Source organism: Notolabrus celidotus, chromosome 20 (genome assembly GCF_009762535.1).
Source record: "Notolabrus celidotus isolate fNotCel1 chromosome 20, fNotCel1.pri, whole genome shotgun sequence".
Lineage (NCBI taxonomy): Eukaryota > Metazoa > Chordata > Actinopteri > Labriformes > Labridae > Notolabrus > Notolabrus celidotus.
Genome location: NC_048291.1, coordinates 16314462 through 16329967, shown reverse-complemented (window position 1 = coordinate 16329967; position 15506 = coordinate 16314462). Strand labels below are relative to the sequence as shown.

The 15506-nt window shown below is 40.9% G+C and overlaps 1 protein-coding gene across 1 annotated transcript in view; it reads right to left on the bottom strand.

Moving 5' to 3' along the window:
- The window catches only part of olfm2a (olfactomedin 2a), a 50263-nt gene extending 36458 nt beyond the window's left edge, over window positions 1-13805 (bottom strand). The window contains exon 1 of the mRNA XM_034710575.1: window positions 13311-13805. Within this exon, the coding sequence (XP_034566466.1) occupies window positions 13311-13367 (57 nt within the window). The 5' untranslated portion in view covers window positions 13368-13805. The remainder of the gene's footprint in view (window positions 1-13310) is intronic.
- Window positions 13806-15506: the final 1701 nt, after the last annotated feature.

Below are 15506 nucleotides of genomic sequence, written 5' to 3'. Positions count from 1 at the left end.
TGACACTGTATTTCAATAGTTCTCTACCAAAATAGACATTTTTGTTGTAATCCATCCACGTGTACTGATATTTTTATTGTTATGTTAAAAACATAAAAGTCAGAAGTGACTAGAGACATTTGAGATTTTAGAAATTATTGGTCTATCTATCCATGTGAAGTTCTCTTTATTTTTTGTATCAAATTCAATTTTCTTGTTTCTAGCCTCTATTTTTAACCTCTTATTATGTTATGCAACAAACACAAAGGTGAAATCCTTTTATGTGAAACTTGGCAAAAAATCAGATTCAGTTTCTGTAAGCCGTACAAAAAGTTTCTCTGTATATCACTCTAAACAGTCTGTCTGTATCTCTTCTGCGGGATACCAGCTGAAGCTGGATGCTGTGCGGCTCACTCTTCCCTCATAGCACGACACAGATCTTCAGAGCTTAATGATGATATTTCTGGGTGCAGCCTGGGAGATATGATATCAGAAAGGCCACCCCTTGCATTAATATTCCATGCAGCACGTAAAGGGGATGGGAGATGATTTTTCCCTGAAGGAGGTACTTCCTTTGCTAATCGGTACCATAAATATTTTCTAGTCTGTCTTCATGGCAGTTTGGGACTCCGCTGCTTGTTCCCCCTGGGACATATCATTGTCAAAACTCCCTGATTGCCTCAGGTGAAATGGACAGGACTACAACAAAAATAAGATCCTATCTTTAAGCATGGGAATAAGACTGGCATAAATACCCTTTAATAATGATTGTCAGAGCGAATAACTTTCTGGGGACATTTCTGACTTCCTCAGATTGTATCATTCATTTGAATTTTAATGGGTTACATGCAAGGGCCACTTCTGCAAAACATTTATGTGATCATTTTTAAAAGGAGGCAAAGACTTGTGTATAAGGAGGCTGCCACAGGCTGTCCCTTTAATCTCAAATGATCTGTATTTTTTAATTTCCCTGTTCATATTCTTCATTTCTTGGCACTCTACTGAATCCAGTGATTTTCCCCACACACCTATTCCCACCTATACCCAGAGTTAATTCTTATCTAATACCGTTCACTATCATTAATCTGGGTCTCTCTGTTATCATGTTTGAATTTTGTTCGGAGCGGATTCGTAATGATCGACAAAGATATAAGCATTACAGCAGCAGATATCAACCCAGAACATGCCAAGTATAAAAATGTGCCTAACGAGAGAGGAGTCCTCCTCTCTGAAGATCTCTGCACCAGCTCCCTGCATGCTGTTACCCTCACTGAGAGGAGTAAGAGATGAGAGCTAGGCCTGAGAGGGCCAGCAGCCTGAGGCATTAGAGCTTAAAGAGAGAGACCTCTCCTGAATACCTATTCATCACATCACCATTAGTGTGGCTGAAGCACTCAGCTCTGCTGCTCAAAAATATAGCTTGGATCACTGCATTAAATCCCATAACATAAACTGACAGAAACAGCTGAACTAACTTCAGACTGCTTCTTTTCTAATCTATCGACACATCTACAGGCTTGTATACTCAATATTAGTTAAACAAGTGCAGACTCTAATCATCATGAGAGCAGGTTTTTATCAGAGCATGACGTTACTTTCCCCACCCCTCCTACAGAAATGCCACTCTACATCACTTTCTTCACTCATCTTGTCTGTCAACACTTCATCCTTTTTTCCTGCTGCCTTCTCTTGCCAAAGCGACAGGATACACATGCCGCTGTTCTGTCATAGACATGGCCATATTGATTAAGCAACGTGGGGCTAATTAAAGACAATCTGCAAGGAGTGTCAGTGCCAGTAAAGAGGAAAAAATCACGTTTACAGAGCAACGGGCCTCTCATTATTATTCTCCTTTTGGTTAGGATGGCAGAGATAATCGCCCTGCAGGCACAGTCGGGAGACACTCTCTCTGTCTGTTTCTCCTTCCATCCCCTGCTACAGTTTCTTTTTTTCATTTCCCACTACCTCACCACTTTGCGTTTTTCTCTCTTGCTCTCCCTCGCTCACTCACTATCCCAGCCATCTTGCCCCTCTCATCTACTCCACTGGGCATTCATTCAGCATCCACATCCTCTCACTTTCTACACTGACACTTACCACTAACCTTGATCACCACAGCATCAGCTTATCAAATCGTCTTTCTACAGTGTTTGTTTGTTCGTGAATGTCAGTTTATTCGTACACTGCTGGCTCTATTATTGCCGCTGAGGTTACATTTTTTTGTGCTGTTTTTCAGCAGGATTATTGGAAAACTACTGACCTGATTTTATGAAACTTGGTGTAGCATGGGACACATTTTGGAGCAGATCCAGATCAAACTCTGATACAAGCAATAATAATGACCTGTTGAACTTGTATGTTGAACTTGTATTAAGAAATATATCCAGTGGTTTCCCCCTACAGATTTATCACTAAAAACTTGGCTTACAGAGTCAGCACTGCCAGAGTCCTTCTAGTTTGTAATGTTCATAAAGACTTGGTAATACAGAATAACTCTTAACATTAAAGTTGCACTGCAACCTTTATTCCATTTAGATTCACATACAGTATTCATACCCATTTTTAAGTGATACACATAGACGAGAACATGATTTTTTTGGAGTTTACAAGAAATAGTCAGTTCTTTGTAAAGGCTGTCTTGAAGGCTGAGAGTTATTTAAAAATAAGGTGTTGTGGAATGTAAAATCAGAGCAAGCTCAAAGCCATTGTTTTGAACATTTTTTTTTATCAGTAAATAATCAAAGAGCTATTATGAGTAATGGAATCATGGCCCGGCTAAAAAGACTTGGCTTCCTGTAAGAAAAGCTCCTTTTCGGCTAATATGCTTATCTGAATTTGAGCTTTGTGATCTATGAAAAATTAACGCCAAAGTCAACGTGTTTCATCATTTTCCTCCAATTTTGTGTAATCCATCAAAGCTGGATCGCCTTTCTCTCTGAAAGTGTCATCAATACTTCAAATACCATTCCATATTTCACTCTCCCTTTCATATAAAACACAGTGAGTTCCCAATTAGCAGCATGTATTAAAGGCCTTTAGTTGTGATTCTTACTTTGAGTTGTGATGTTGACATCTGGTGTTACACCTTACTATGTCTGTGTATGTTTTTTTTAGACTTGGGAAAAGTCCCAGGGGTTTAGAATCAGGCGGCATAATGTAATGTAAGCTGCTGTTCCCTCCACTGAGCATCTTGTTATCTCTCCTCTCCTACATGTAGTGTCTCTGTCAAAGGACCTCTCTCCCCTGCTCATCGTGGGGCTGCAGGGAGCAGCTCTGCCAGCCTGCTTGATATGCAGCAGTGTCTGGTGGCTGCTGGGCTCCCACGCCTCCCTGACTGGAGCCTTTAAGCCTTGGTGCAGTCAGAGAGAGAGCCTCCCTCATCAATGGCCCTACTGAGTGGCAGTGACAGTGCCACGTGGAAAACACATCGATTAAATGCTTCCTCTTGCCACCCGCCTCTGCTGCATCGCATAGCTCTCATCTTTCATTCTCCAAAATGAAAACTCTGCAATTGAGTTAGCTTTTAAAATGGGAGGCGATGTTGCCACACTTATACATGGCTGTGAGGAGAGGGTTCTCTGGAATAAAGTTAGTGAGGATCTTGTGAAATGGGAGCAGAAGCAGACAAAGTACGGACAAAGAAACAAAAGAGAGAAAGGTAGTAAGAGAAACAAAGGCATAGTGCAGTCTGAGGAGTTCAACAAAGATTTACTCTGACACTTTTTGATCACGTCTCGTTCAATGTCAATTGCTGCTACAGCTTTCAGCTCTGCAACAAGAATATGAGCAGTTTGTAATTAAGTCAGGCTTTCAAAGAGCAAACGATGCTGTGAATGAAATTCCTCCTTAATAATTCGACATAAAAGTCAACCCTTTGTCCGAGAAGGATTTCACAGGAGAGTGGTAAGTTGTCCAGATTTGTGATCAGGCAGGTGGAGGCAAAATCTATGTGTGGTGTATGAGAATGCATAACACTCTCTGATACCGGATGTGTGTCTTCTGATAAAAGCGAAAGAGATGTGAAGAGCACTGTTCAAGTAGCAGCTTGCCCAATCTGCTCAGTCTTATGAAAGCTTTTGTATCAGAGCGGGAAGTGGAGCTCTAGGCGCAACAGCCATATTTATATTCCAATCTTCTACACAGAAACCCACATTGCCAGGCTCATAAAAGATTCATCGAGCAGGGGAAAGCAAGGTCATGCAGAAAACTGGTCAGAAGGTGCCTACTGCAATGCAAAAAAAAGAGCAGATGGATGCAAAAAAAAGTGATTGGGTGAGTCCCGTGGTGGCAGTTTCTAAGGTTACATGTGTAGTTAGTCTTATTACTGGTGGCATGTCCAGCATCAACCACATGATCAATACATTTGTTTGTGCTGGAATTGGCAGCCGTCACTTATACTTTAACCCTCGACAGGCTGAACAGACTCCACTGTGTTTGTTGGTGTCGATTTTAAGCGTTTGGCTCTTTGTCTGTCCTGGATGCCATCGCTGACATGTTTGCGAACTAGAGAGCAAAGGGGAGGCAGAAAGGGAGACAAAAACAATGTGTGTGTGAAAGAAAGACTGTGTGTGCGCGTGCATGTCCTGGGTGTTGTCAGAGAAATGTCACTCTTGCTTAGAGTCACAGACATAAACCTCTGGGAGTCCTGCACCCTCCAGCACACTCACACTGAAGCAAAGAGAGAAAGTGGGGGAGAGAATGTGATATGGGGATGATATTCATCCCACCAGTCAAGCTGATCCTTCAATTCACTGTTGACAGCAAGAATACAAATAACATCCTATAGATATATCAGCATGCAGAATGTTTTGAGAAACATTTTGTGCACTGATTGGAAATTGGAAAATGTTCTAGACAATATAATGGTCAAAAGGGATACTTCACGCTCGGGACATATGTTAATCTACTTTCTTTCCACCTGCATGAAATGAGGATCAGTTATTGAGTGTACAGCTGGCTGCTGGTTAGCTGCCAGGTTAACCATGTCTTTTCAAATGAGAAATATCCACATTTAGTGCTCACTCCCAAAATACCTCAAAGACTTTTCTAATGACAGTTATGAGCTGCCCTGGAGTCAGCCAGCTCACGCCATGAGAAAGGTAATGTTCATTTTAGACCAGCCAGCCGCTGGGTTTATAAGAAGACAGAAAACAGTAACAGAGGTCATTTAGAGCCCACACAGCCCCCAAGCAGAAGTAGTGGCCTGTCTGTGGCTCTGAATGAATAAGTGGTCATTTAAAACTGGACTAAATACAGACGTTACTTGACTTTCATATTTGACTTTCCGATTTGGAGGGAGCATTTATGCTGTCCACAGAAAATCTGGAAGAATTTTTATTTCAGAGGGTTTCAACAACAAATAGCAGTTAAACAGGACCACCTGTTGTGTGAGTTAAAAGCTTATAGAACCAAAAACATCATGCACAGGGTGAGTGTTATTTTATTGGAGCATCTATCAGTGGGGAGTCGGCAGAGTTGTGACATTAGACTACAAACCTTAAAGGCCTGCAGAAAAATAGTGTTGCATAGGTTATCAGTGATACTGAGCAAAGTTTAATGTTTGTTTTTTTCAAGTTATGATTGCAGTTTTGGATTTGCATGATTCAAATAAGGTAGATTAGCATGTTTGCACTTATACACAGATATGTGATTCCATTTGGAAAGGTACAAGCATGCTGACACTCTTCCTCAGGGAGAGTGGCCATGACAGGGATACCAGTCTGACAGTCAGGCTGCTGACCTCACATGCTTTCTCTACCCGGCGTTCCATCTGTTAACCAATTACCACGCAGACCGCTGCCTGCCTCTGTGCCTCATCCGAAGCACTGCAGTAGTAAAATCAGTCACCCATTTCACCCCGGACCGCTGGGTGGAAAAAGCTCACTGCCATCATCACACGCTAATATCACCCCTGTGTGAGTCATTAAAAACCACATTTAGAAAACTGACCCAGAAACAGGTAGAGCATCGTCAGAAACCAAACCACGCACACAGACCTCCCTGTCCATTTAAAAAAAATGAATTTGCTAACCATTCTTTCTACATGGGCAAACACTAGACTTGTAACTTCTAACTGAACTTGTGTGAAAATGTTTGCATCAAACTTCTGACAATAAAAAACAGTGAACTTAAAATCGCGCCACTTTTGCCCTTACCTAAAAAACTACTTTTTTCTACATTTGGAGACGATGCTCCTTAGTGTCCTGTCCCTGTGTGTACACATTATTTTTTCCACTAACACACCCAAACACAAGCCTCTGATGATGAAGCAGCGGGCTACATGAAAGCACATCAAACATTAAGATGAGAGTGAGCAGCGGACAGCACAAAGGCTCAACAGCTCTCTGAGCTCCAGCCCCCTTCTTCAAACAGCGTCTCTTTTATAAAACAAATCTCTTTACAGTTGTAAATTTCTGAGTCACACAATGTGGTATCATTATCAAGCACTGATTCCGGCTCTCGCCTAATCAGTCATAACACAAGCACATACTATTCAATCTCTTCTAGCAGCCGCGACACATAATGCAACTTCATTATCTGCAGCTGATTGTGAAGCAGCACCTTTGTATATTAACGGGGAGTGTGTGGAGGTGGACTCACCCACATGGTGCTAGACATGATTGTAAGCGACAAACAGGGGAAACAGAAATGAGGCTGTGGGTTATCTAAGAGCAGCAAACACTTGAAAGCTAAGCTTACATATCATTAGAAGATAGGGTTTAAATAATCACTGGATAATTTAATGCAATACTCCCTGTAAAGTGTAATGTTCTCGTATTCTCCTATATCAGACAAGCACTGAGCCTGTTGTAGCATAGCAAGGTGATTTTACCAGTTGCGTGTGTCTATGTGTCTCACTGGCAGATTTACGCCCCCTGCTCCTGCAGCTTTTCATTTGTTTAATTCTCTAGGTGGAGGTTAGCCTGCTGCTTGGCAGAGCACACTCTGTCCAGTCTACACCTCCTACTGTCCTTCCTCTCTGAAAGTCTGAAACAGAGACTCACATCTCTGTTCTTTTCTGCCTGTCATCCACCTGCACGCTCTCAATCCTCTATATTTATGAAAGCTTAAAACAGGTATAGGCTCACATAAGGTAATAGCAGAATGAAACAACCGCTTGAGTTAATATCAAAGGTTTAATGACTTTGACAGTTTCCCCCACGATTGATGTGTTTTAGTTTTTTGGCAAGGCGACAATTACTGAAATTTACCTTAATTGGCTCGATTATACTCATGTCTTGGGGGGCTTTCATTGTGATAAAGCTGCTTTTCTTGTTGGACTGGCACCAGGGAAAGAGATTTTTGGCCAAAGTGTCACTGCCAGGTCTGTGGACTGTTTAAAGCCGTCTTGATTGGACATAAGCCGACCGAGCTGTTTGTCCCACATGACTCTGATTGAGTTAAAGTCCGTCCTTGATGTCCTGACATGTTGACTCACTGCAGATAGCATTAGCATTTGGTCAGCTAACTGCTTTACACAATTTTGTCTTTGTTTGAATGTAGAAATAGTCTTGTGATTACTGTTAATATCTGTCAGATTTGTAACTAATGCTGACATGTAGCAATGTAAGCCTTCTCTGTATGGCAGCAGAAAGCTTCTGTGCTCTTTCATTCACATCAATAAAACCATCTCAGCTTAGTGACACTTATATTACAGCACTAAAGTACTGTATAATTGCCTCAATGTAAATAAACTGAATGTTGTGCCAAAGGATGTTTTAAACAGCAGTTTGATTTACAAGTGCTCTTACTTTTACAGTACTCGCCTTTTCGCTATAAATCCGACTCTGCCGGGTAAGTTTCGGGTTCAATCATCACACCATTCTAGAATGAGGACACAACTTAACAAGGTCCTAAATGTTAGTCTGTTCAGACTGATTGTTTATCTTGATCCCTGGTGAGAGAAAGGATCTAGTAAATTACTGAAAATCAAGCCAATTGCTTACACAGAGTTCTGTCTCCCTCTCTGAGAATGACAAGCAATTAGGTTTTCTCTCCCACTGCACCCGCTGTTTGAGCAGAAAAACACCAAAGCAAATGTTCATTCCACTCTTCATCACTCTCAGCCAGGCGAATGTTAGGGGAGTCCAGGGGCCCAGACAGCTTGAACGGATAACTTTAGTTCTCTGGTGTTCACCTGTTCCACTGGGTCCACAACCTAAATAACATGCCTCCAGTACCTAACGTGAGTCTTACAAGTAGGGGAAAGAGTCTTTTTTGTTGACATCATCAAATGATCAGCTACCAAAAGAATAAAATCCTTTATCTCTTTAAACAATATTAGCTCACTTTTCTGTCAGGCCAGGTAAACTTTTAAAACAGCTTGAAAGTAATTCAAACATCACAAAGGAAATGGGTCAATGAGGTTTGATCATGTAACTTGTTAGCATCACTGAAGAGGATATTATACATGAGGGGACTCAGGCAGTACGGAGGAGGTCTAATATCCATATGTTTACACTGTATAGGACAGCTTTCGTGTCCATTTGCTGATGAATAATCATGAGTGAGTAATCCAAAAAACAGTAAACTCTTCTCAGACTTTCTTTCTTATTCTCAGATGTATCATCTGTTGTTTTGAGCGTTGACTGGTGCATTTCATAATTACAGATTATCTTAGTTTGAACACTTTTTGGAGACATTTGGGAGAATGTAATTAAAAAGCTGAACAGAAATAAATGAATGTCTTTTCTTTTCATATATTTTGATGTTGTTTCACATTATCCCATTAAATCTGTCTGAGTTTTGCAGAGGAACAGAACTGTTACACGGATATGACTTGCAAACTTTCTCTTGAATACAATCCCATTTAATAGTGTGGCAAACGTTATTAAAGTCTTTGGTGAACAAATTTATCCATCTGTTTACTTTGTCAAGCCAAATTTAAAGGTTGCTTACTTGTAATAAAATGGACGTTTGCTTACACAGGTTTTACTTTTGGTTTATTTTGTCCATGTTTGGCTTAGTTCTCATGGTCTTGATTTGCCACATTTAAAGATCCTATGTGGATTTTTAGTCTGTTATGAAATAGACTGAGACCAAGTTTCTTGATGACCTATGGAAGATAAGATGATCATCAGCCTAAACTACTTCTATGTGGTTATTTTTAATGTCTGAAACTGATAGCAGGGTGTAGATGCCAGTCATAGTGTTAACTCCTTGCTGCTGTAACAGCCTTTTATTTGTACATTTTCTGTGGCAAAGCTTGACATACACTTGGCTGTTCTAATAAAGTAAGCTGGGATTTTCAGCCAAAAATACTACTCACTCATGTACAGGACAAAATCAGCAAAGAAATAACAGACAACACTTTGTCCACAGGGGATGCCAACATCATCAACAACAGTTCCTCAAAAGTGCTTTAAGTTTTTGTCTACAGGAAATAATGCATTTCCCATTCCCAAAATTAATTCTGTCTCTGCATCAAATTTACATCCTAAGCAATCAAACATTTACAGAAGAACCACAGCAGGGTTTCCCACAGGGTTCAAGTCATAATCTGAGCTTCATGGGGGTCTCAAAGAAAAACTGGCAATAGAGGCGGAGATAAACGAACCATTGGAAAAGTATGCGATTAGGAACACAACCAGAAAGTAAACTGCTCATTATGTGGTCCAACAAACACACACAAACAAACATACACACACTCTCTCTCTGCCACACACAACGGCCCATTTTATCATGCCAACATTTTATCATGCCAAATTTGGGCGCATACACCCTAGGCACATGTCAAAAAGCACTGTCCATTGTTCTGAGACAACAGATATTGTGATAGTCACATGTTTCAGACGATGATTTTGATATGACTGTTTCCTATAGACACTTTAAGGTTAACCAGAGGGCATTTTTTACCACAGTTTCAAAATAGTCCAAGTCAGCATAATACTCTACTGCACACCGTGGTGGCTTGGCTGGGAAGTGGGCCCATACTGAAAATCTAGAGAGAACATAGTACTTAGTTACTTATGCTAATGTATTTATCTTAACCTATATATCTTGATACCCTGAAAAAGATGAATTACATTTGAACTTATTATTTGTTATTTCAGTAATGGTTTCTGGTAATGTAAAGTGACCCCCACAGTTGTATTGTATTTTACATTACTTAATGGAAGCTCCTTATGTGCCTTATGTGAGCTGAGCTCCCACTGGCTCCCAAGTAACTCAAACCTTGCTTTCCCACATTCTCCACTTCGATCACATTTTGCAAAATATGGAGCAGAAAAGGAAGATCTGAATTTACAATAACATCCTGGAAATTTCCCCAAACTACATATTTTTCATGTGTTAGTGCAGGATTCTTACATAAATGATTATTTTATGGCAAGATGAGTCTGTTTATCTCTGTGATGGATATCAAACTATGACATTAACAACACTAATGACAATAAGCTGAACTTAACTGAAATCTAGAGCTTGTTAACTTATTATTTACATTGGATCACATTTTAAATTTTCACTGAATGTTTAGAAACTATATAATTTAAGATTTACACAGAATACTGTTTTCACAAATATCTAAATTATGTGCGACATTTCTAGAAAGAATAAGTGACCATAACTTCATTTGAAATGATCCTTTTATATTTCAGACTTTGTCACTGTAGTACACTATGCAGAAGGAAATTTTAAAAAAAAAGAGATTTTTTAATAACAGTTAGATGTGCTGCAGTCTTTATGTCTTGCAGCCCTGCTAAAATGAGAGAAAATGAACATCACTTGTGCAGTATTCTGTGTGGTACAACAATGTTAAGTGCAATGTTAAGTGCAATGTACACATTACACACACTGACATATGAGCTGTTGCCAGTGTGTTTTGTCATGCTTGGCTTGATGTGTACAAGACATCAATAACATCTGTACCAAGGTCAAGCAGGTGCCCATTTGTATCCCGAACAGCATAGACCCATGGGCTTTATGGGTACTTAACAAACACATGCAGTGAGAACAAGTGCATCTGTCTCATTAAAGCCCTCTAAATATTTCATAGCGGCCTGTGCCGAGACTGTGACTGAAATATGTGGTATCATAACTCCACTCACAGGGAATGTTAGTCTCATTTCAGAAGATGCATGAAAAGTCATCAATTCTTTATGTTTGCTGTGCAGTCTTTGAGAGTCGGGTGGCGTCATATTTTCCTTCAGCCCTTTAAATATTTCATGCAAACACTTACAACAAATTGTCCCCCAAGGGCAATTACAGCGTGAACCAACTCAAGAGGGGGCTGAGATATGATAGAAAATCATCAGATACATTTCATATTTGTAAGTGTTAAACAGTGACATCTATTTCTCTTTATATTCTCAAAATCACCAATATTTCGGCATCAGTGTTTTCAGAAGGACAAGTCATTTAATTCATAACTGAATTTTCATTTGATTAGATTTAAAAGTCGCCTTGTTTTCAGTCAGTAGAAATTCTATGTCAGCATCAAGAAATAAATTACATTTGAAGGATGCTAAAGAGGCACACCGCATCATGGTTTCATTTTGTTATAGTCGGGGATGTAGTGAATGTGATGGATAAATTAGAGCCCCTGGAGGTGTTGCATCTTATTTCATAGCTCTCAAAATAAACCCAGTTGGTTTTCCTCTAACACCATCTGTGCTGTATATATAATACTTTAACCCCAGACACAGGTGGATAGTACCAACTGTTCACCATTATTGTGCATCCTGTTTAATAAAAACATAATGTAGCTTCCCCTTCTGTGAAAGGTCAAGTGCATTGTCCGCCTGCCCTGTAAGAAGAGCAAAGAAAACACTAATGTATGCCGGAAAAGAATGGCCGTGATAATTGAATGATAATAATGGCCATGATGGTAAGTTCACATTATACACGCTTATCCTGAGTCTGGTACAGTTGGAACAATGAGCCACTTATTTTACTGTATTTAAGGTAGTATTAGAGAGCTCTGTATAATAGACTCCTCCTAGGTAGTAAAATGAAAATATATGGTTATTGGACTCACTGATATTGGCTGTAGCAAGCTGTTTTATTAAGAGGCTAGACATGAAAAAATAAGGCCTATGAAACGCTCAGTGTATAGGACACTCTTGAGAAACTGTGTCCCACTCTCTGTGATTCATCATTTCTTCTTCATTTCTTCATCATTTGATATAAAAAATATTTTTTCCCATATTTTTGGCATCTTTCATTACTCATTGTTTATGTTTTTTATTGTGTGGCCCTGTGGTCTGTCTGGTGGCCTCCCCCAAAGGTGGCACTCGGCTCTGTCTTTGGTGCTAAATTGACTCAGACCTCTGCTTTTAAATGAAGGTGCTGTCCGTGGTCCTGAATCTGTTTCTGCATGGACCTGAAGGAGCCGCAAGCCGCTGCCAAACAAACAGATCACTGGCTATCAAAGACTTTCACCCAAAAAATAAAGAAGGTGTATCTTCTTGATCAGCAGACTTTCCAAGCTGCCATGGCTTATGCTGAATACTGCCTGCTACTGACCAGCTGAACCCCTCCAAGTTCAAATGCTCCTGCTTTCACTGAAAGCTTTTCTGGGTCAAATAATTTACCGTCCTTCACTTCAATTTACAACTGTCACATCAAAGCTCGTCAGTTTTACCAAAGGGACACGGCTTACCTCGAGGGTTATCCACTACAGCACGACCAACACTCTCTCACACACACACGTCACACATCTCCAGAATACAAACATTTGTCGGCGCGGGTTTGGTAACACTTCTAATTACGCATGGTTTGTATTCACAGCCACGAATCACATAGAGGCTGTAAACAAACTCAGTGCTGCTGTTCAATCACTGCTCACTTCTTTGAGCGGGATCGGTTTCTCAGGGAGCCTCTGGACCCCTCTGTCAGGGATGGATGGATAGATCTGTAGGGAATCAAAAATATCCGAGCCCTCAGAAATCTGCCCTGTCATAAGAGGACATAACTTAAAATTCCTCTCCTTTATTTTGAGACAGCGTTTGTTCTCACAATGAGTCCAACTGTCATTTCACCCATTCTCCAATTTGTGTGGGTTCAATTACCGCAATATAACAACCACAGCTTTACTTACTGCCACAGCTTCCAATAACTTTCCACCTTTTCTTCCCTGCTCTCCATCTCACTACGTTACATTCTGCGAGACGACAACACAATAGCAATTTTCCTGTTTAATGATGCAACGTGCATACAGGCTTCGCACAGACTTGCCAATAGTTTCCTTCCTTTTAACTGTAAAACACCTCTCCTTTTAGGCTTCAAGTCTTTTATAAATAATTCATATCTGAGAACAAGCTTTAAGCACAGCTTTAGGAACTTTTAGACAATGCCTATTCATTGCGTGCAAACGTTTGTGCCGGAGTCCTTACCTCACTGGGCATGACAGCTAACATCACAAGTAGGAACATGGCACTGAAGAGATGCATCCCAGTTGAAATGGTAGCGTCCCAGCCGACAGCAGTCCCGCCGATTTACCCCCGTTTTTGTCCCTTACTGGGGCGGTTTCTCCGGATACAGAGGGATTCCTTTAACGCTTCGTCGGCTGTGCGCCACCAACCTCATCACCGGGACGCACGGCAGCCCTCTCTGGCTCAGCAAAGCGACCAGCCGGGGTGTATCTGTGGAGCATAGACTCTTCTGCGGGAAGCAAAAGCGAGAAGCGCTGATCTCCCGGTGTGGGAAAGTCCTCAGTTTGCTGAAATCGGGTGAAGTGGACGGCAAGCAGTCCCCCTTCGTTCTGTGAAATATCAGCCACCGCGCGAGAGGAGCGGAGGAGAGGCGCAGAGGTTGGAAGGTGACTGCTGTGCTTGCAAGGTGCCGACGCTAGGAGCAGCACGTCTGTGTGCAAGAAGCCCAGTCAAAGAAGTACCACTCTTTGACGCAGCGAAGCTTGGCCGTGCGCGTTAGTGTGCGTGCGTGTTAGGAGAGAGAGAGAGAGAGAGAGAGAGAGAGAGAGAGAGAGAGAGAGAGAGAGAGAGAGAGAGAGAGAGCCCTATTTGCACCGACAATACTCTCACGCCACAGATAGACAGATAGACAGATAGACAGATAGACAGATAGACAGATAGACAGATAGACAGATAGACAGATAGACAGATAGACAGATAGACAGCAGTGCGTACAGACAGTGACGAATGTTTCCCCTACAATGACTGGTACCTCCAGAAAGACCTGACATTTAGCATTGATAATGTCTGTGAACATAAACTGTGAGCTTTATGAAAGACAAAAAGAGTGACTGTCATTATACATGAATATCATCAATTCAGCTCTGACACAGGTCCCATTAAGAGATGCCAAATCAGAGATTCTCTGGGGTTTAGGGAAATGATAAAGATTGTTCTTGCCCCGCTTACAATGAGGATAATGAATGTCATTAGCTTACAGAGATAATGAAATGATGGCTTGGCATTCTAATCAGTATTTTTCTGAGCAGGTGTGGTCATGAATGTGTAAGCAGACACTATCTTGATGCTTATAGCATCATGTATGAGTCTATATGAACCGTGTGACACTGATTGGATAGTGTTGGTCTGATTCGTCTGTTTTTGTGGCAGGCTGTCTTTCGCAGCTTCCGATCATCCTGAATGTAGTGTGAAAATAAAACAGTCCCTGCTGCCAATTCTAGCTCTCAGTTAGAAGCTTGGTTTTTAAGGTAAATGCAGAACAGGAAATCTTTGGGAAAACAGTAATGACTGACCTGTGTCAAGAAAACTAATGCAGAAAACATAAAGACAGAAAATGTGTATGCAGCCCTCCAACTCTATTTTGCTTTTCATGAATTCAAAGGGGGACGCAGCATACACACAGCTAAAGCAAACAGAATGCGCTGTTTGATGACAGCTGGGTGTTAATACACTGTTTCTTAGGTTGTTTAAAAGCGGCTGAGTATTGGTTGTGTTTTACAAAGGAGACAAATACAGTTTAGAAACACTGTATTTGTAATAATCCAAGTTTGTATTTACTCAGCCTCTTTCTCAAGCCTTTAACTTGATCTGTATTTCCCTAAGTTATAAACAATAAATCATAGAGCAGTGATGCATAAAAGTTATCTTTACAGAGATAGTTTGTTTTGTTGAAGTGGGATTGTATGAGATACTTCTTTATAGTAGTAAGTGTGTTATCAACGGGGGAGCCTGGCTCCTTTGTTAAGAAACTAGCTGGAAAAGTGGAACAGAAGCTAGGCTATCAAGCTCTGCAGTCAACTTTACCATACAATTGATCAAATTTTGTGAAAGTCTGACCCAAATGTTAACGACTGTATATGTTCGACTGCACAGTGGTGAGCGCTGTGGCCTTACAGCAAGAGGGTTCCTGGTTCAAAGTGGGCTGGTGCCTTCCTGTGTACCATGTTATCCCTGTGCATGCATGGGATCTCTCCAGACCCAGCTCCCTCCCACAGTCCATCAACATGTTCATCAGGTTGATTGGTGACTCTAAATTGCCCGTAGGTGTGAGTCTCTACATGTTGGCCATGTGATAAGCCCCATCCCCCATGACCCTGAACAAGATAAGTGGTAAAGATAATAGAAGGATCGAAAGATGAATTCTTTAGAATTATTTTA